The following is a 22,530-nucleotide window of genomic DNA, read 5'->3' on the forward strand; positions in this document are numbered from 1 at the left end:
ACTCGTCATGTGACCAACTCGTCAGCTGACCCACGTGGGGGGAACTCCTCCGCGGCGTTCGCACGTCAACTTCCGGTCAGGTACGCATGAGCCGAGCGCTTCTGTATATCGGCATTTTTTTTTTAAACTTTTAAACGTTTAGCTTTAGTCTCTGCCTTTCGATTCTTTCCACCTTGCCGTACAGTGCAGTTTAGGCTTTATTGTGTTTTGATGGCGTAAAAACGGGTTTATGTGCGTTTATTGTACACTGAAAACGGCTACCGACACCAGACGAAGTGAGTAACAGTTAGGGGGGGAAGGCAGTGACGGCGGTGCGTCATCCGGTTGAAGAGAGCCGGAAGTGCAGACGTCTGTCAATATTACGTAAGATAGAATTTTGATTTTTTTTTTTCATGACTAAATCTAGGCTGTGCCAAACTGGATAACGGGGACTATCAGTATTGGTGGATAATTACTACACATCCTATGTTCAAGTAAATTATTAGCTTAACATTTTTTTATAATGAGCGGTTATTTTCTTGCCCGGTGCGGGATTCGATACGGGTGTACTGCACCACAAGGCGACATCACTAACCGCTCGGCTAACGTTAGCTAGGGACTAATGTGTCTTATTAGTAGTTTACACAATTATTTAGGGAAACTGCAAACCTGCTCCTAACTCTCCGGGTCTCTTGTCTCCAGCTGGTTGCCTAAAGGCCTGAAAAATACGCGCCTTTCAGACCTGTGAAGATGTCCTCTTTCTCCTCCACCCCCACCATCCCGCTGAATACGGAGACTCAGATGCCTCTTCTGGGGTTGGGGACATACAAGCTGCAGGGTGCCGAGGAGGTCCATCGGGCCGTGGACGCGGCCTTGGCCACAGGTTATAGGGCGTTTGACACGGCCGCTGTATACCGGAACGAAGCCGACCTGGGCCGAGCCTTGAGGGAACTCCTGCCTAGATACGGACTTACCAGGCAGGATGTGTTCATAACTAGGTGGGCTGCATTGCGCTAATGTTGAGAATATTCTAGTTAAAACGAAGTGGTCTCATGCATAATTTATAGGCATTGTTTTTTTTTCCAGGAGTAAGTGTGATGTTGAGCTGGATAGGTATTTACAATATATAACATGCCACGTTAAGTTCCGATGCTGCATACAGATCTGTCCTTGCTCGCCTCAGAAAGTGTTGTTACGCAGTTTCAGAATCGTAATACAACATAACACAATACATTTTTTAGAGAAGAAATAATGTGTGGAGGTTTGGTGTCCTGCATGCTTGATTTCTAGATTCCTTTGTGCCTTTACATATGTACTATGTGCTCTCTCCCTCCTTCAATTCGATTCTATCTCCAGTAAGCTGGGTCCTAAAGACCAGGGTGTGAAGGCCATGGAGGGAGCTCTCCACAGTCTCTCCCTGTTAGACCTGGATTACATCGACCTCTATCTGATCCACTGGCCTGGCACACAGGGGCTGTCGGTGACTGATCAGCGCAATCCAGGTGAGTACGACGTGAAAAATTCAAATGGCGGCTTGAGATGAGGCGCAAATGGAAACTGACGGAAAGGTATACACCGGTTCTAAACTATTATCTAGAATACCCAAGGCAAAGCATTTCTGCATGCTCATCTGCCTTTTGTAATTGGTTCCTAGGGTATGCCTGGTTTATTCCTGATCTTTACCAGATGGCTGTTGTGTCATTTGATTAAAAAAGTGAGATTCATCCTCTGTCAAACATCTGTTGAATAAACAACGAATGATCACATCCGGAATGGAAAATGTACAAGCCCACTAACGGAAGGACAAAATGACAAGGCAGCCAAAATACGTAGTTGTGGTAGTGATCACTTTCCTTAAATTTCAACTATTGTCAGATATTTCTGCTTCATAATACAGTTTTACTTGAGCTATAGCAATGATAGAGGTCAAGATGGTAATGCTTCCTCACAGGGAACAGAGCCCAGAGCTGGGCTGCACTGGAGGAGCTGTACGCCCAGGGGAAACTGAGAGCCATAGGAGTGTCCAACTACACCCCTGCCCATATGAAAGAACTGATGCAAAGCTGTAAGGTCGCTCCTGCAGTTCTACAGGTAAAATGTGGTGGGAGATGGATACAATAAAAGAACAAACATACTTACATATATATATACAGGGACAGTTGAATATATGAGTACAGATAAATACAAACATGTATGCACAGGAGTAATACAGAAATAAATATACATGCTTGCATACTTATGCATACAGATTTATTGTCTTATTAACAGATATACCAAGGTGTGGCTGCTGTGTCCCTGAATGTTTATGTTCAGGAATTGTGTATGGTTTGTGGACATTAATAAAATCAAATATCTGTCAAGTCAAGCGAAGTTGATTTGTATAACTCTGCTGCAGATCCAGACTCAGAGTGCTTCACGTTCCCACAGGAACAAATGGATAGATACGGTAGACAACAGTAAACGTTATTCTATCTGTATGTCTCTCTCACTTTAGGTAGAGTTCCATCCACGTCTGTGCCAGGTGGAGTTGAGGAACGTGTGTAAGGAGTACGGTGTTTGTTTTCAGGCTTACTCCTCCCTAGGGAAAGGAGAGCTGGTCACAGACCCCGTAGTTATCGAGGTGGCACAGGGCTGTGGTCGCACACCTGCACAGGTACACACACACACACATGCATACATACACCCCCCCCCATTTTTCTCCCCAACTGTACTTGGCCAATTACCCCACTCTTCTTAGCCGTCCCGGTCGCTGCTCCACCCCCTCTGCTGATCTGGGGAGGGCTGCAGACTACCACATGCCTCCTCTGATACATGTGGAGTTGCCAGCCGCTTCTTTTCACCTGACAGTGAGGAATTTCCCCAGGGGGATGTAGCACATGGGAGGATCACACTATTCCCCCCAGTCCCCCCCCCCCGAACAGGCGCCCCGACCGACCAGAGGAGGCGCTAGTGCAGCGACCAGGACACATATCCACATCCAGCTTCCCACCCTCAGACACGGCCAATTGTGTCTGTAGGGACGCCCAAAACGGGGATTCGAACCAGCAGTCCCTGTGTTGGTAGGCAACGGAATAGACCGTTACGTTACTCAGACACCTCACTCACACACATTCTTGGCCATTCATCATTTCAACCAAGAAAATATTGATTAATGGAAACAAGGGCCTGTTATATGAGAAGATTTAATGCAAAGGATGAGGTGTGCAGTTAATCAATTGATCAATCAGTCAAGTTATTTATACTACACATTTCATACATAAACATGCAGTGCAAAGAGCTTTACATGAAATCAAGTAAAAATGTACAGAATAAGTATGTATATTGACTATACATATACATTAACAAAATATAGAATATATGTGGAACACTTCCTTCTCTTCAGGCTTGGCCTTGCCCACTAAATTCCAGTATTGAGAGGTGAGATGCCAAACAACATCCATGGGGGGACTGCTAAGAGTCTCCATTTTAAGAGCAGGTTTAAAGGGGTTATGTGTAGTAGTTCAGCTTTTCTGAAGCATAATATGACTAGCACATACGTATCAGCCTAGATTGCTGCATCTACTGACTGGGGGAAGAAAAAAAACCAAAAGCCTCACATCCTCCCTACTCTCCACAGATTTCTGTGTTAGAAAATGCATTATGCGGGCCGGCTTAGCGTTCTTGTCATTGTTTTGTGATGCCCTGGCCCCCAGAAGACTTTGCTTGACTCGCAGTCCTCCGCAAACTGTGCAGAAATCGCCGCAATCCAATTTCAATTGAAGACGTTTCAAAATAGCCGACGTTTGGCAGATGTGCTAGGTAACAGCTGCCTTCATATTTGAGACTTGCTTGTCTTGTCTGTTTTGATATTTGTTGTCAGTTGTATTGCTGAATAACAGTGATCAGCACCCAGGCAGACATTAGTCTCCTTATCACGTGGCCCCAAAACAGCATTTGGATCGTGCTTGGTCTACAACCCCCCCTTCATCTTTACCATCAGGAGCTGTTGCTCCAGACGTCATGGCTCTCAGGTTTATCAGACACAGGCTTTTCCAAAAGGTGATGGGACACATGCAGAACCGCACACACACACGCCTGTTTTTTCCCCCAAGGTTCTGTTGCGGTGGGCAGTACAGCAGGGCGTCCCCGTGCTTCCCAAGTCCTCCCACCCAGAAAGAGTGGCGGAGAATGCCGAGCTCTTTAACTTCACACTGAGTGACAAAGACATGCACAGGCTGTCTGCTTTGGACCGCGGGCACAAATACTGCTGGGACTCCTCAGAGGTGGCGTGACCCGAAAACCTTCTCCGACGCCCTGGCAGAATTGCAGTACGCTGCAGTGTGTGTGAGAGAGTGTGTGTGAGAGAGTGTGTGTGAGTGTGAAAGAGAGACACCACCAGAACCAGCGGTACACTGGGTGGGTAACCACAACTTACCCAAACAACAGAGATAACGTTTTGAGCGTTGAGGTTGTTGAGCAATGTTTCTGGCAAAACTGCTGCATTTATGGTGCCTCTAAAGCTGCAATACAAAGGAAACATATTGGAACAATGTAGATGTTGCCTTATTATATGTTACCTCAACCTTTTTTTTAATTTTATTTCCCACCTTATTTCACTTTGTTATCCACATCAATGTGGCCCAACATGCCGAGCTTCCACCAAGCTCAACCAAATATTGCTCATCGTTAATATTCACAATGTTCCTTTGTGGCATTATAAGAAAATGGAAGGTTTTTGTGATTTAAAAAAAAAAACCCAAGATAAATCATGTAAGAGCCTTTTCCACCTTTAAGATGAAATTGCAAATTATAAAAATAAAGTGGAGAAACAATCAAACATTTTAGGGAAAAAGAAAAATACAACACTTACAATAACCTGGTTGCATAAGTGTGCACATCCCTAAACTAATACTTTGTTGAAGCACCACGATGGTCTTTTCCCCCAAAAGGTTTGTTTGTTTTTCACTTGAATTTTATAGGCTGCAATTTCCCATTAAAGGTGGAAAAGGTTCTGACGGCGGTGTGCAGACTTTTTATATCCACTGTATAAGGTAAAATGTGTCACGTTTCAAGCTTAACTGTGTAATTTCCTTGAACGATTCAGAAGAAGTTTGAAGGTGTTCCTAATTTTGAATAAAAATTATGCACAGAAAAAAACCCCCACTTGTCAAGAGACTTGTTTCAAAACCACTAATAAAATTCTTTATTGTTTATGACAGGATATATCAGCAGTGGCACAGCAGTAGAGAAAATACATTTACAAAAGGCATTAAAAATGAAAAGCAGTCCAAAAAAAAAGAGGGAATATTCATTGTTCGAGTTTCTCCACACACATCTTAAAAGATTCAAGTAATACCAAGGATGTCTTTATGCATGCTCAATAATCCAGGTAAGGATGGTTGCAAAGCTACAGGCGCACCGGCAGGTTAGTTGAGGGTGCGTTCAATGTCACAAATGCTATGCGATGTTCAAAACGATGCTCATTCCCTCAAAGCAATGGAGGCGAGCGTTAACAGTTGCAGGAAAGAGAGCAAAACCATTTCGTCACAGCTGTTCAGATCGTTGCGACACATTTGCTCATGTCAAACGGTGTAATAACCAAGGCATGTTTTGAAAACCCCTTTAAACACTTTGCCATGATTGTGACAGCCAGCTCTAATGTGCTTTACTTGAACTTCTCTGTGTGACGGTGAGCCACAAAGCTTAAGGCAGTGGTTGGGTATGTAGGTGTACGGAGAACACTGGCAAATCTGTGTCACGAAGTTGCAGCATGTTTAGAGGAAGTTCGAAAAGGCATTTCATCACAAACGTTGACTCTTCAAAATTCCAGCTGAACTCCGAGATCCCGAGGTAATTCATGCCAGGCCAATGTCACGTGCATATTCTTTGCCAGCGATTTCTATTGTTTGTTTTTGAGTACAGTCTGTCTGGCCCTGGCAGCATAACCACAACACTGTCAACAAATGGGATGCTCGACATCCCTTTCCAACATCTCGGTTAGCTAGCGTTGAAATATTTGATATCTTAACATCAGAAACCCTTTTAATCACTCCTTTTTTGTTTGACAGGAATAGACACAGGCAAAGTAAAACTGACAGGTGTGACAGGAACATTAGACTATATACAGGATCTGGTGGCACTGAAAGGGTGAATTAAATTTAAACAACTCGTCTGTCTTTAACGTGGCCAAGTCTGGATGGATTTGTAATCAATCAGATGCTAGATTTTTTTGGCCCCCCCCCCCCTTTTCTCCCCAATTGTACTTGGCCAATTACCCCACTCTTCCGAGCCGTCCCAGTCGCTGCTCCACTGCCTCTGCCGATCCGGGGAGGGCTGCAGACTACCACAAGCCTCCCCCGATACAGGTGGAGTCGCCAGCCGCTTCCTTTCACCTGACAGTGAGGAGTTTCGCCAGGGGGACGTAGCGCGTGGGAGGATCACACTATTCCCCCCCAGTTCTCCCTCCCCCCTGAACAGGTGCCCTGACCGACCAGAGGAGGCGCTAGTGCAGCGACCAGGACACACGCCCACATGCGGCTTCCCACCCGCAGACACGGCCAATTGTGTCTGTAGGACGCCCGACCAAGCCGGAGGTAACACGGGGATTTGAACTCGCGATCCCCATGTTGGTAGGCAACGGAATAGACCGTTATGCCACCCGGACGCCCCAATCAGATGCTAGCTTTAATGGAATCAAAGAGAAGGGCTGTGTCAGATCGTCAGGAAATATCTCCTCAAGCAGTCGTTGTGCGTAAGCCCGTTCAAGAAGAGTTACGGGAGAAGGGAAGGGAAAAGGTCATATACCAAAGACGACCGTGAACGCAGCCCGTTTACCTGCACACCAGAACCCCATGCAACACAACCCCAAGAACCTTACAAGCTGAGAGGAAGAGAATAAGACACAAGTCGAACAAATCTATCATTGTCATCTTCAATAATCACATATTTTTAAACAAGTCACAACAAGCCTCAGTTCATATTCGTCAAGCGTAATTGAGTTTAAGTTCTGGTCTTGGGGTTTCTCACTGGGGGCTTTCTCTGTACTAAGTACTAAGCATAAAATATGATTTTACAAGTGGAGCTAGTGCAAGCTTGTCTTCGCTAGACTAAACTTTAATAGGGGTGAATATTTAAAGATCACACAATTACTAAATCAATATAGAGTGAACAACAAAATTACCCAAAATCCATTGCTTCCCTCTCTGACCGTGCTCATTACAGTGTGAAACGGCAAACTAAATTCAGTGTGGCTTTCAAATAGAGAAACTGATCCAAGGTCAGCTCTCCCTGCTCAGAAAAGTCTTGACCGACTTCAAGAATCCCATTTCCACCTGACGTTAAAGTCCTGACGCAGTTACAGCCACATTTTTGCATGTATTTTTCATTTCATCTAACAGGACTGGCCACTGGTTCGGTAAACCAGGTTCCAGTTCTTGTTGGTTTCATAGGCTTTAAAATGTGGCTCGCTGCCCTTTCCAAATCCATCTTTTATCATGTGCACTGAGTAAATGGGGCTAAAGGTTTGTGTGTTGGCTCATTATACAGCAGGATAATTCATCCCCATCCCAATCTTTAATATCCACAAAATATTCATCCTGAGAGCCATGGATTGTACACTGCCTATTGTTAAATTGATCGAACATGTAAAATAGAGGATTGTGATTAATCCATGTTACCTTCATTCCCCCATCCCTGCCATCCATTAAAATATTAACAAAATATTTACACTTTAAAAGCCCTAAGTCTGTTTTGTTCGCGCGCCAGAGGCTTTCATAAGGTAGATCCGCATTGGTTTGTGCTTTTTAATATGTAATTTAATTCTCCATTTTATCTGATAAAATATAACCCTGAAGTTCAGTATTTTAAAAAAACACTATTTCAGCCCTATCAGAGATTGTCCTTGTACAAGATTGTATTATAAAAATTTGAGAGGTACAAAGTGATTGATGGTAGATTCTTTTGTATTCCCCACCAGAGTGCAGCCATATGTAAATTTTGTTGGATTGTACGTTGCTAGATAGAACGAGAGATAATGGCTCAGTTTGAATGTGTGAGGAAATTCACCCTTTGCTTCCTTGTTGACGGAGGGGGCTGTAAATTAAGACGCTGTGCATTGTGAACTACAGACTATTCTGCCATACAAGTAAAGTTAGCTAGCTCCATGTGTATCCTATAGCTAGTAAGAAAAGAAAGTTTTAGAGCCAAGCAGGCAGTTTGTGGAGCTGCCTCAGTTTATCTACTTTGAAACTGGAAAAAAAAAAACAACCTCAAAAACGTGTGGAGACAAATAACTGCAAACTTGGCACCCCTCTGTGGACTTTGATTGCAGTGGTCACAGTCAGCTCTATAAAGTAGTTCCTACCTGTCGTAATCTATCAGATCAGAGACAAACAGTTCCTTAGGTTGCACGGCTGCTTAGTCGAAATGCAAGCGGTCACAGTGACTAAACTGGCCAGACTTTCTCTCCCTCTACGTTGCATAGTGTTTATGGGAGAAACTACTGAAACAGGAAACCTCAATTAACTGTGGGTTTCTTAAATCCCCTTATATATCATGTTCTTTAAACAAACCCCGTCTAACTCTATCCATCTGTCATTGCCTAGTTTTTATCTCCCTGCCTATTCCTCTTGCTATAGTTCAGTGCAGTTACAGTGGTTGTTCCAGAGATGGGGGGGGGGGGGCAGTACTTGGCACCCAAACAGGTCACCCCCACCATTTCCTACTCTTATCTTTGCCTCTATATGAGATATTCCCCCTCCTCTCCCTCTCCCATTAACCACCACCATTAACATAGAAACTGTCAATTCGGGTGAGGTTCAACTGGGGTTACTAACAGTCTATCCGGGCGAGATAAAACACAGTTGTGTTAAGAGTTGAGATAGCTAATATGACAGGCTGACTGAATAGCCAAAAGAAAAAAACACAACAAAAAACAATGGTACAGTGTCAACCCAGTGTTTGTCCAGTTAGCCTCTGCATCTGGAACCACCTTTCACCATTTTTCCACGCCTCCGTCCATCTCCCCCTGCTGAGTGCAGTCGGCCATGTTCTTGTCAAGATTGTTCTACAGGCTTTTGGTCGCTTCCAAACCACCCGTCCCTTCCCTCACCTCCTCCCACTCTGTCCCTCCCGGTCCCTACTCATTGCGGTTACTGTGGTTTTCGTGATGGCTGTTCTCTCCGTCTGACTCCTGGTGGCTGAAGAGGTAGCTCCACCAGCTTTTAGAGTGGTGCATCTGTTGGGCCGCCCCTGCACTCTTCACCTTCCTCATCCCCTGCATCGGACGAGAGGAAAAGAAAGGCGGCTTTAAAAACAACATCACTTGGTCAAATTTTCACTGAAGTTCAAGATTCAAGATTCAGTTTACTGTCATTTCATTATGTACTTGCATACATATTCTCCCAGCCCACAGCGGTGCAACAGAAAAGATAAAAATACCTATCTAAAATTTCCCTAAAAACGATACCACTAAAAACATAAAAATAGAGGGAACAAAAAAAAAAAAAGCACAAACAGTTAACAACACAGTCCATTAAAGCGCCATTTCAGTTCAATGTTGACAGCTGGTGTCTGTCGACCAGTGACCAGCACGGATGGGGGGGGGGTTTAAGAGGGGGGGGCATGACTGTGTGTGTGTATGTGGGGGACACAGTTTGTTAATGATCCTGACTGTTTGTGTTCTGATATCTTAGACTTGTGACAACATGCTGTGTGGCCAGAGTAGTCCCAAAATGTTTGCCAAAAGTCAGGGTTTTTGGTCCATTTCCAACCCTACTTAAAATGTCTGCTTCTGGAATGAAGGGAATTTCAGTGCTACCCAAACTAGAAAAAGGAGATGATAACATAACGCAATGCACTGGGGGGCCATGATGGGAGGATGTGATTGCCTCGGAGATCTGGAAATTCAGGAATCAGAACGGCAAAACAAGATGGAGCATCGCTGGTATTCACAGCATGTTTATCCATGTCAGCCGACGACTCAGGAAGATAAATCCTGCACTTCGTCTTTTGGCTACACTCTTGCCCCTATGTTGGTAGTTAGCAACTGAAACATCTTAATGATTACTTTCTTAAAACCAGTGGAAATGTCATCGTTTTGAAGGGTTAACTGATGGGTTGGGTGCCTTATATCCTTTACTGTGAAATCTCTCAATGAAATCCACCACTGTTATACATCCGTCCTCACAACCTCCCTTTGTCATACTCCTCTGTAACTCAAAACATGTAATTCTTCCATCACTGTTCCATTTCAGTCCCTCAGCTTTTTCTGTTATGAAAAATCCACCCATCCATCCATCTGCCCGTCAATCCATCCATCCATCCCTTTTTGTTTCTCACCCCTTTGTCCAGCATGCTGTCAAACTCGTCGCTCATCCTCCGCAGCTGCCGGCCATATTTCTTGGCTGCCCAGAGGGCTGGGGGAGCTGACTGGGATCGACCGCGGAAAGGTGTTCCATCACCGGGCACAGTATCCTCGCTTTCTCCCCAAGCCTGGAGCGCCCCATCTCTGGAGACAGTGGAGGCATGGGACTCTGAGTTTAGCCTGATCCGCCCGCTTGCTGGAAGGGGAGAGAGAAGGAGGATACAGGTCAACAACATTTTAACATATACTAAACTTAATCAAGACACACAAACATGTTCCCTGTGCCTTTTGGCGCCGCAATAACACATTTTATGCATTACCTTTTCTGTCAGTTCCTATACACATCGGGTAATTTCTTAACACATTACCGGGGACAGAGGGACAGGTTACCTCCGCCAATGATGCTGGGTCTGGACTGGGCCTTTCAGGGCCAGGGACAGGTGTAACGGACACCGCAGAATTTTTCTTGATGGAAAAAAATATCAATAGTTCTCTTCATTTTGAATTACCGGTATGTTTTAAGGTTGTGATGTCTCACACATACACACATGCCTTATTTTGGTGTTGTGTCGTTTACGAACGATTTGGTCAAAAGAACGAATCTTTTGGGCGAATGAACTGAGCTGAATTACTTCCTGAAACGATCCGTTCATTTCTCAGTCAGTTGCGAGCGAACGTGCAGAGATCAAGTCATTCATTTGGAGGCGGAGCAAGACCGTTAAAAATCTTTTATGATAAACCGACATGCGGCACGGTGGCACAGTGGTTAGCGTGGTCGCCTCACAGCAAGAAGATCCTGGGTTCGAACCCTGGGGGTGTCCAACCTTGGGGGTCATCCCAGGTCATCCTCTGTCTGGAGTTTGCATGTTCTCCCCGTGTCTGTGTGGGTTTCCTGCGGGTGCTCCGGTTTCCTCCCACAGTCCAGAGACATGTAGGTCAGGTGAATCAGCCATAATAAAATTGTCCCTAGTTGTGAATGTGTCGGCCCTGTGTTGGACTGGCGGTCTGTCCAGGGTGTCTCCCTGCCTGCCGCCCAATGACTGCTGGGTTAGGCTCCAGCATCCCACGACCCTGAGAGCAGGATAAGTGGCTTGGATAATGGATGGATGGCTAAACAGACATCAGCCATGAACAAAAAAATTCAAAAGTCAAAAGATTATACTTCTTCACAATACTGCAATGGTGGTAGGAATTAGATTTTTCTATCCAGTACTTTCAGTTTTTGTTTATAGAGTTTACGGAGTGGTTGCATTGTTGCGTTGCTTGCCTGAGACCAAGTTGTGACACAATATGAGAGATGGGATAGTATCACAGAGTGCATAAACAAAATTGCTGCATCTGTACTCATTAGATTTTGAATAAATTTAAAAAGAGCAAAGTACATTTAACAATCACTGAGTTCTTTTAAAATCTCACCACCTTTCGTGGTTTACAACACGTGGTGAAACCTGCTGTATGAAAAAAACGGGTGGCTGAGCTTCAGACTGTCTCAGATTCTTTCACTACGAGGGAACGATGCATGTTCAGTGATTCATTCACTGAACGTACATGGTGAACGTGAGCCCAAGCCCGCCTCTCACCCTCTACCTCCCTCTCATGTCTTGACGTCTCGAAGTAGGAAGTAGTACCAAATATTTTATGGACTAATTGGGTGTCGTGAAAATATATGTACTGTACATAATAGGGTAGGACTTTGTTATAGCAGCTTTCAGTTTGCAAACGGTACCTTTTTCCAAACTAAATTCTCAGCTCACTGGCTCATCATTCACGAATAACTGTTCTCTCAGTTCACTAGTTAGAGAGCCCAACTGAACATTCAGCCGTGTTTCAGTTCACTGAGTGGGACTATGCAGACGGAGCTCCGGTCAAGCACTGAACGATTCAGTGACCAAATCTTTTGAACGAATCTTTTTAATGAACCGATTCTAATCAGTACACTGAAAAGAACTGCTTTGCCCATTGTGAAGACCCGCCCTATTGATTGGCTGGTACTCGTCGCCTTCGTTGGTTAGATCGATTAGGTTTAGGCATGAGGAGTGACAATCAGAATCATATTTATTTCCAAGTACAAGGACATACAAGGAATTTGTCATGTTGGTGCAAGACGTCAAGATTAACAGTAAATAGTAAAAATAAAAGCTAAAAAGAATAATAAATAAAATATATATGTTAGATAAAAAAAGTAAAAGTAAGGTGCAATCACCACTGGTTCAGAGTTGAAACACAGAGACAACATGGCAGCCCCTGATGCCCGGCACTGGGTGGCAGGAGCTGTATTTACAAAAAGCTAAATGAGAATTTTAAGAAGCTATTTACAGAATAAGAGTTATTAACAGGGTAGTGCAGGTTTAATGCAAGGTTTCCATATACAGAGAGCACAGTAGGGAAGCTAGAAGGGGGGGTGGGGGGATGGCAGTGTCAGGATCTGAAGGGTTCTGGGGTCTTGCTAGAAAGGCCTACTGCTGTAGGGGAAGAAGCTGTACCCCCGTGAAGTTGGCTCCCCGTGTAATCGGAAGATGAATAAAAATATTATCATTCATTTGTGCAGCGTTTGTGCCGTAAAACTATTGTTTGTGCTGTAATGTTTTTTGAGATATTAAGCATTATATTTCATAGGCTGTGATGTCACCCTGCACCCCATTACCGTACAAATCGTTCAAAACTGGTCTCGTTTGTTTGTACTCGGTTTGTGCCCGTTTCTGCAATTAGATGTGCCCTCTCTGAAGAAATATGGAGTTTTTTTTCTTTTTCAGCTGACCACACTTAACCTAATCTACTTAAATTATCATAATATAATTATGAATAATTATCATATCATAATTATCATATAATCATTTGAAACGGGATCTTGTTTTTTCATGTCATGTTTATTTGAAGAAAAAGATTCCAAGACTCCGTGAAGTTGGCACCCCATGTAATCAGAACATGAATAAAAATATTATCATTCATTTGGCAAAATGTTGTTTTATATCTAAAATACTAAAAGGGCACAAATGTTTCTTTTAACGGCACAAAGGGGCACAAACTGAGCACAAACAAACGAGACCAGTTTTGAACGATTTGGACGATAATGGGGTGCAGGGTGACATCATTCCTTTGGCAAAATGTTGTTTTATATCTTAAATACTAAAAGTGCACATATGTATCGTTTAACGGCACGAACGGGCACAAACCGAGCACAGACAAATGAGACCAGTTTTGAACATTTTGGATGATAATGGGGTGCAGGGTGACATCACAGTCTATGAAATATAATGCTTAATATCTCAAAAAACATTGCAGCACAAAAAATAGTTTTACGGTACAAATCAGCACCAACGCTGCACAAATGAACGATAATATTTTTATTCATGTTCTTATTACATGGGGTGCCAACTTCACAGAGGTAGAAGAATCTGTTCTTGTGGCACGAGGTTCTGTGTTTTTTTTTTTAGACTTTAGCCTCTTGCCAGAGGGGAGTGTTTTGTTTTTGTTTTTTTTTGCCCCTTTTTTTCTCCCCAGTTGCATCCGGCAAATTACCCCACTCTTCCGAGCCGTCCCGGTCGCTGCCCCACCCCCTCCGCTGATCCGGGGAGGGCTGCAGACTACCACATGCTTCCTCCAATACATGTGGAGTTGCCAGCCGCTTATTTTCACCTGACAGTGAGGAGTTTCACCAGGGGGACATAGACCGTGGGAGGATCACACTATTCCCCCCAGTTCCCCCTCCCAGAGGGGAGTGTTGTGAAGAGACAATGGCCTGGGTGAGAAGGTTCACCCATGATCTTTCCTGTTCACCTCAGTGTCCTGAAGGCGTACGGGTCATGGAGAGACAGCAGGTTGCAGTCAGTCACCCTCTCAGCAGAGTGAATGATATGCTGCACTCTGCCCTTATCCTTGGCAGTGGCAGCAGCGTACCAGATAGTGATGGAGGAGGTGAGAATAGACTCAAGAAAGAATGAAGAAGAAAGAAAGAAAGCCACTTTATTTTTGTAATTGTACAGTTGTTTGGTTACAATGAAATTTGTCTTCTGCATTTAATCCATCCTATTGTATAGGCGCAATGGGCAGCTGTGGTGCAGCGCCCGGGGACCGACTCCAGTTCTTTTTCCTATTGCCTTGGTCAGGGGCACAGGCAGGAGTAATAATCCTAACAGGCATGTCTTTTTGATGGTGGGAGGAAACTGGAGCATCCGGAGGAAATCCACACAGACATGGGGAGAACACACAGACTCAACACTGAGAGGGCCCGGGACGGCCTGGGGTTCAAACCTAGGACCTTCTTACTGTGAGGCAACAGTGCTAACCACAGGGCCATAACATGCATGTTTTTTTGATGGTGGGAGGAAACAGTAGCACCCAGAGGAACCCCACACAGTCATGGGAAGAACAAACTCAACACAGAAAGGACATGGGACAGCCTGGGGTTCGAACCCCGGACCTTCCTGCTGTGAGGCAACTGTGCTAACCCCCGTGCTGCCCCAGATGGCAGTGTAAAAGTGCACCACTTTATTTTTGTTATTGTACAGTTGTTTGGTTACAATGAAATTTGTCTTCTGCATTTAATCCATCCTATTGTATAGGCGCAATGGGCAGCTGTGGTGCAGCGCCCGGGGACCGACTCCAGTTCTTTTTCCTATTGCCTTGGTCAGGGGCACAGGCAGGAGTAATAATCCTAACAGGCATGTCTTTTTGATGGTGGGAGGAAACTGGAGCATCTGGAGGAAATCCACACAGACATGGGGAGAACACACAGACTCAACACTGAGAGGGCCCGGGACGGCCTGGGGTTCAAACCTAGGACCTTCTTACTGTGAGGCAACAGTGCTAACCACAGGGCCATAACATGCATGTTTTTTTGATGGTGGGAGGAAACAGTAGCACCCAGAGGAACCCCACACAGTCATGGGAAGAACAAACTCAACACAGAAAGGACATGGGACAGCCTGGGGTTCGAACCCCGGACCTTCCTGCTGTGAGGCAACTGTGCTAACCACCGTGCTGCCCCAGATGGCAGTGTAAAAGTGCACCATCATTGGCTTTGGCAGGTTGAACTTTTTCAGTTGCCACAGGCAGTACACCCTCTGCTGTGCCTTCTTGGTGTGAGAGCTGAACTCCACATGAGATCCTAGGTGATGATGGTACCCAGGAAACAGAAGAATTCCATGGTGTTGACTGGGCAGCCACACAGGGTGATGAACGCTGGGCACTTTCTGAAGTCCACAACCATCTCACTGTCTTTAGAGCATTGTGCTCCAAGTTGTTTTGGTACATCAGATGGTCACTCTCCCACCTGTATGCAGATTCATCCCCATCAAAGATGAGCCCAATAAGGGTGGTGTCATCAGCAAATATCAGGAACTCGACTGACTGGTGACTGGAGGTGCAGCTGTTCATATACAGGGAGAAGGGAAACGACATAGCCTTGAGGAGAACTGGTGCTGATGGTCTGGGAGTCAGAGATGTGTTTCCCCAGCTTCACGTGCTACTTCCTGTCAGATAGGAAGTCAGTGATCCACTTGTAGGTGGAGTCAGGCACATGCAGCTTTGAGAGCTTGTCCTGCAGCAGATCTGGGAGGATGGTGTGAAAGGCGGAGCTGAAATCCACAGACAGGTTCCTGGCATAGGTTCCTGCAGAGTCCAGGTGCTGGAGGATATAGTGGAGCGCCAACTTTACTGCATCGTCCACAGACCTGTTGGCTTTGTGGGCAAACTGCCTGAAGTCCAGGATTGGGTCAGAAATAGTTTTAAGATGGGACAGAACAAGGCACTCAAAAGACTTCATTACCACAGAGGTCAAGGTGATGGGTCTGTAGTCATTGATTGCTGTGGTCCTTGGTTTTTTGGGGATAGGGATGATGGTCTTGAAGCAGGCTGGTATGTGGGATGTCTCCAGTAAGATGTTAAAAATGTCTGTGAATACTGGAGACAGCTGAACGGCACAGTGCTTCAGGGTGGAGGGACAGACAAAGTCTGATCCAGCAGCTTTGCAAGGGTTCTGTCTCTTGAACAGCCTGTTAACGTCCCTCTCCAGGATGGAGAGAGTCATCCTTGTGGTAGGGGAGGAGGGGGCCTCTAAGTTGGGCAGTTGTGGAGAGGCTGGGGCCGGTGCTGAGGTGGGGGAGGAGGAGCTGGTGGATGGAGTCATGGGGGATGGTGTCAGGTCTGTTCTATTGTCTTTCAAATCGACAACAGAATTCATTCAGATCGTTGGCCAGGTGCAAATCATTAGTGGAGTTGGGGGGGCTTTTGGTTTGTAGTTGGTGATCTGTCTGAGGCCATCCCAGACAGAGGCGGAGTTGTTTTCTGATAACTGCTGTTGAAGTCTCTCAGAGTACAGTCGTTAAGCATCTCTTACCATCTTGCTAAACCTGTATTTACTCTTTAAAACAGACCTTGTCCTCACCCCTAACCACTCCCTATTTTTCCAACCTAAGCTGTCTGAGTAAACCAGGGTTTGTCATTGTTGTAACTAACCCTGGTGCATGACGGTACAAAGCTGTCCTCACAGAAGCTGATATAAGATGTCACAGCCTCAGTGTACTCATCTAGTGTATCTCAAACTTTTTTGCAAGTGGTTATAGTTGAAAACAAAATATTTTTTACGTATGATTGACAGACCCTACTTTACTTTTACATATATCTTAATGAAGAATTGTCTCTCCAAAAGGTTGACGCAACCTCCCTTTTCATTCTCTTCCTTTTCGTTTGTACCACTTGTCCACCAAGGCAGTTTGAGGGCTGGTTCGGAGCCAGTGCCTAATCTCGAACCAGTTTTTAGTGTTTCAACAGCCAAACTCTTTGCTGGGCTAGAAGAAAGAACTGCTTATGTCAGGGGCAGAAAGCGGGATTATTGTGACCAACAAGACCAATAGGGAATGCATTATTCAGCGACAACAATAATAATGCATGCACCCCTTAACACTCAGTAATGACACTTCAAATCAAAGTTTGATAGGAATCCAATGGTTTTATCAGCACATACTTTATTGGATCAGCTTTGACAAGAGTGAATTTGACAGGCCATATTAATTTTTCCGCATTTAAAAACCTAATTTTAGTAAAACTACCTGAAATCCTACGCTTAAAAACACATCGACAAAGAGTTCACCCTAAGAAACATTGAGAAATTAATCAAGGAAACCTTGTAAATTTCAGACCAATGACCCCACAGGATAACAAGACAGATTATAACAGGTTCTGTTATTCTGTTAATTTTATAGTGGACCTTTGGGAAATAAAAGCCTCTTGCCAACGAGACTGGTCTCTTGAGAGAGAGAGAGAGCTCCAGCCAGCTCACAGTGGGGTCTTTGAGCATTACTGGTTGGCTGGTTGCGAGTTTGTGGAGTTTCTCAACTCCAAAAACGTTGGAGCAAATTTTTGAGTCGCCATCAATTTATTTAAAACTGCCAATATTCGAAATCTACGCAGTTTATTTCACACCAGATGTGAATTTAATGATGAAATGGCGAAAATTGTAAAAAAAACTGAAACCTATGCAGTTGATTTCTTGCCTCATCTTGCTGGGAAAGTGGAGTTGTACACAGACGTATACAGTGATGTAATGACAAGGCTCTGTAGCCAGGTCTAGCCCGTGGAAAAGCAAACTGGTTCTTAGAAGGTCCGCAGTGGATTCAACACAGCCCAGAGCTAGAATTAGGTTCGTGTCGGTGGAAAGGAAGACTGTTCTGTATTATGGCTCCTATTGGGGTGTTATCCATACAATGTCTATGTAGAGATAATGCTGAAAACCATGACTGTGACAGGGATACTGAGTAACACAGTGATCCTGTCCAGCATTGTCCAGCAATGACTCTTATTGTTGACAGATGGAGCAGAAACACAGTGCATTCCTTCTTTCCTTTCTGCATTCCTTCTTTTCTGACAGGAATCCCATTTTCACTAAGCTATTTGTAAATACATTTTAAATGAGTAAGAAAAGCTGACTGGAAATGCAAATATACAAATGTTATTGTACACGCATTTAAGGTGGACAATTTATCTTAATATAGAAAAGAGTTTTCATATTTCTTCTCTGACAAGTAATCCTTGTTAGCCCTTCGTGCCTTCTGGTTTTTCCTTTGCATTTCTTGAGGATCTTGTTGGACTTTAAAATGGCACTTTCAAGATACTCTTGAAAAGCAGATGAAAATGTGCCTTGTGGTTTCTTTCTTTCATTTATTTGCTTTTGAATGCGTGTGTCCAGAGTGTAGACTCAATTCTAAACCTCCCCATCAGTTGTCTCTTTTAATCCTTTCTTAAATCTCACCTGCCATTCTCAGTTCAGGTGCGGTGAGGTTGTGTCCAAGAGAGTTCTGCTCCTGCGTGCTGTACAATTGGTCAGTTTCTGACTCCTCTACCTCCTCGGAGGGCTCTGATTCGCTGTCAGAAATGGTGAACTTTGTGTCCATCGTGACATCTAGCAAAATGAGGGGAAAAGGTGGCACAATAAAAGAAGGAGACTGATTAGATGAGGAGAAAATGTTTGTGTATGTGTGTGAATGAGAGGTGGGTGGAAATAATGTGCGCTTGTGTAGGCAGATACTGGGGAAACTTGCACACGCGCGCGCGCGCGCGCACACACACACACACACACACACACACACACCACACACACACACACACACACACACACACACACTTCCCCATCATCATCATCATCATCCAGCCATTTTCTTTACCCCCTTACTCCTTTTCTGGGTCATGGGGTGGAGTGGGGGGTGGGGGGCTGGTGTTTATCCCAGCATACTTTGCTGTACTTTGGTGAGAGAGGAAGGACGACAACCTGAGCTGATTGTCAGTTCATTGTGGGGCTAATGGACAAAATTAGACATAACTTTTAAGCAATTTAGTCTGTGATTCAGCTGACGTGCAGGCAGAGGTGTAAAAACCAGGTCCACAAAGTAAAAGTCCAAACCATGTATCTGCTCCACTCATGCACTACACCAGCAGATTCTAGTCAACACCACTCCTCAGCTAGGGAGGGAAAACTAGCTAATGAAATCAGCAGGTTTAGTAACATGGTTGGAGCAAATACACGGTTTGGACATTTACTTTCTGGACCTGGTTTTTACAACTCTGCGTGCAGGTCTTAGGACTGTGAGAAGAAATCCAAAGAGGAGCCATGTGTGACCACCGCTGCCATTGCAGGTCATACTCTGAAAATGATAGATTTAGGACATGTGAAGACAGTTTCAAGGATAGGACAGCAAAGTTACTCGTGTATGAAACTGCAAAATGTGGTTCCTCCAAACGACTCTTAAGTCATCCAAATTTAAATGCCCTGTGGTGGAACCGGCGGCCTGTCCAGGGTGTCTCGACGCCTGCCGCCCAATGACTGCTGGGGTAGGCTCCAGCATCCCCACGACCCTGAGAGCAGGATAAGCGGTTTGGATAATGATGGATGGATGGATGGATGATATCAAAATTCTCTCTCTCTCCTCTCTCTCTCTCTCTCTCTCTCCTCCCTCTCTCTTGCTCTCTCTCTCTCCCTCCCTCTCTCTCCCTCTCTCTCTCCCTCCTCTCTCTCTCCCTCCCTCTCTCCTCCCTCCCTCTCTCTCTCTCTCCCTCTCTCTCTTCCCCTCCCTCCCTCCCTCTCTCTCTCTCTCTCTCTCTCTCTCTCTCTCCCTCTCTCTCGCGCTCTCTCTCTCCTCCCTCCCTCTCTCTCTCTCTCTCTCTCTCTCTCTCTCTCTCTCTCTCTCTCTCTCTCTCTCTCTCTCTCTCTCTTCCCCTCTCTCTCTCTCTCTCTTCCCCTCCTCCCTCTCTCTCTCTCTCTTCCCCTCCTCCCTCTCCTCCCTCTCTCTCTCACACACACACAAACACAAGCACACCTAATAGAGGAAGAGATACTGTGGCAGAAAGTGACGCTATGGGCATCGTCTCGTAAAAGTACACATACAGCCATTTTATTACAACATTATTATTAAGATGGCAACCGGCGACACACGGTTTGGTCGGCCGGCGTCGCACCCCCCCCCCCCCCCCAGTAGGGTAGGGTAGGGTAGGGTGTATGCTGGCTATAACGCTTGCTCTCTCACACTAACTTATTCGCCCAGAGGTATACATGCAGTGTGACAGCCGGCGAGATAAGCACTTTGATTATAAAAAGTAGACTCCGATTATGAAACTATGAACGACTTGTCACAACGATCCCCATTAAAAGCCCCCCCCCCACACACACACCCACCCACCCTGCTTCGGCTGCGTTGGAGTCGGCGGGCTTGTTTTGTTGTTGTTGACTGAAGAGGAGGACAAAAGACACTTGCCCGAAAGCCCTCACGGATACCGAAATAACGAGCTATCAGAAATCAGAGGGTGACGTGTAGGTATGGATAGATATGCCCTTACCCGCGGTCTTTACGGAAGTATGCCAAAAGTGTGTGTGTGTGTGGGTCCGACTCTTCGGCTTCTTGCGGCGCTTGTTGTTTCTGGGAGTCTCGTCTTCTTCTTCTTCTTTTTTCTCCTCTCACGGCGGAAAACAGTCCAGCCTCTCTCGTCCAATCGCGTCACTCCGCCGCCGACCCGCCATTGACGTCACTGTTGCGAGCTAGGACCCGACCGGGGCTTTGTTTGGCTCGCCGGCTTGCCGTAATATGTGTGGTAGCGGCGCAGCGAGTTCGGTACGAGTCCACGATGGAACGCGGTTTGGCCCAATCCGCTCTCCATAGTCCACAGCGCAAGGCTGCGTCACTCACCTGCTCTATCTATCCAGCATTCAGCCACACTGCTCCTTCCTTCCTTCCTTAAATCCTTCCCTCCTTCCCTCTTTGGCATGTGTGAATGTGCAATATGATTTTTCTTTTTCATCTCTAGATCACCTAAAAGGACATGAGCAGACCACAGATAGCCCTGTTAGGAGTAAAGGGTCAGCTTTATTGGCCAAGTATGATCACATACGAGGAATCTGACTTGGTTCGTTGTTCTCAATTGCACATATCATATACACAAGTACACAGCGATGAGAGTAAGAGGAGTATACATATCAAAAGCTACATAAAATAAGTATAAATAATAAAAGTGCGAGTGCAGATCCAAGTATGAGTAATATTAGAGGTGAACAGAATAGGGCTGTGCTGTGGGTGGGGCTATGCTGAGGCATCAAGCCATCAGCCTCTCAGCTGGTGGGTTTTCCATGTATAATGGCCAAACTTGCCAAAAAGACATACAACTAAAAGACAAGAAAAGAAAAAAGTAACTGGATTGGAGTGGTGGAAATCAGAATCAAGCAAAAATAATTTTCCAGTCCCAGACAGCAAAATTGCTGTGGCCCGGACCCATTCCACACCCGACACTTCGTCCGGCCCATGTGCTGCGTGGAATGATGGCGCTTGGGCGGTCCACTCCTGTTTGCCGTACTCCTGTTTGGTCACAACCAAACCATAGCAATGCCGCATGTGCCACATATTTGCCAGAGGTGGCCCATATTTGTTTTGTGATATTTGGGCCATATTCACCATGTACCACACGGGCCACTTCAGGGTCAAATCCAGATTACATGTTGCCGAGAGCACCGCATCTTTGCGAAAAAAGGCCCACATTTGATTTGGCATATTAGATAGGTAGATAGATTATTTTATTAGCCACACGACCAATTTATTTTTGGTATACTTTACACTCTGCAGCACAATACATACATGGACAACAACAGACACTCCACATATTATCACGAACAATACAGTTACACAATAACAGAAATAAACATATCAGGCATAACAGGTGAATGGTGGTATTTATGCCAATGGTGTGTAAGGAGGGGACTATAGGAGGAATTCAGAGTCCTGATGGCTAGGGGGGGGAAACTGTTTACGAAACGTTTAGTCTTAGCTGACGGTGACCTATAGTGCCTCCCTGAGGGAAGGAGCTGGAAGAGGTGACGAGCAGGAAGTGAGGGGTCGGAGGTGATCTTCTTTGCTCGCTTTGCAGTCCGGTTAGTATGTAGAGATTCAACTGAGGGGAGTGGGTTGCCTATGATTTTGGATGCCTTGTTGACATCTGCTCCAGTTTTTTCCGTGTTTGACTGTCCATGCCACCGTACCATACAGTAATAGAAGATGTTATGATGGACTCGATAATGGCTGGGTAAAACAGAACGAGAAGTTGATGTTTGATCCGGTATTTTTTAAGCTGCCTAAGAAAGTAAAGTCGTTGTTGAGCTTTTGTAATGATGTGTTCAGTGTTAATTTTCCATTTCAGGTTATTGCTGATGTATGTTCCAAGGAATTTAAAAGAGT

At 45.1% G+C, this 22,530-nt stretch overlaps 2 protein-coding genes across 2 annotated transcripts; one reads left to right on the top strand and one right to left on the bottom strand.

The window, feature by feature from the left end:
• Positions 1-234: 234 nt before the first annotated feature.
• zgc:101765 (uncharacterized protein LOC450036 homolog) lies at positions 235-5,072 on the top strand. The gene is made up of 6 exons (XM_056300660.1): positions 235-363; positions 682-977; positions 1,336-1,481; positions 1,931-2,070; positions 2,474-2,632; positions 4,071-5,072. The coding sequence occupies exons 2-6, from the start codon at positions 730-732 to the stop codon at positions 4,248-4,250; spliced, it is 873 nt and encodes a 290-aa protein (XP_056156635.1). The 5' UTR covers positions 235-363; positions 682-729; the 3' UTR covers positions 4,251-5,072.
• A 74-nt stretch (positions 5,073-5,146) lies between these two features.
• On the bottom strand, positions 5,147-20,752 carry badb (BCL2 associated agonist of cell death b). The gene is made up of 4 exons (XM_056300393.1): positions 20,648-20,752; positions 18,570-18,719; positions 10,297-10,517; positions 5,147-9,232 (listed from the first exon to the last, which is right to left on the bottom strand). Exons 2-4 carry the CDS (start codon positions 18,709-18,711, stop codon positions 9,095-9,097), a joined length of 501 nt encoding a protein of 166 aa, XP_056156368.1. The 5' UTR covers positions 18,712-18,719; positions 20,648-20,752; the 3' UTR covers positions 5,147-9,094.
• Between the last annotated feature and the right edge of the window lie 1,778 nt (positions 20,753-22,530).

The sequence above is a fragment of the Lampris incognitus genome, chromosome 20 (assembly GCF_029633865.1).
Source record: "Lampris incognitus isolate fLamInc1 chromosome 20, fLamInc1.hap2, whole genome shotgun sequence".
NCBI lineage: Eukaryota > Metazoa > Chordata > Actinopteri > Lampriformes > Lampridae > Lampris > Lampris incognitus.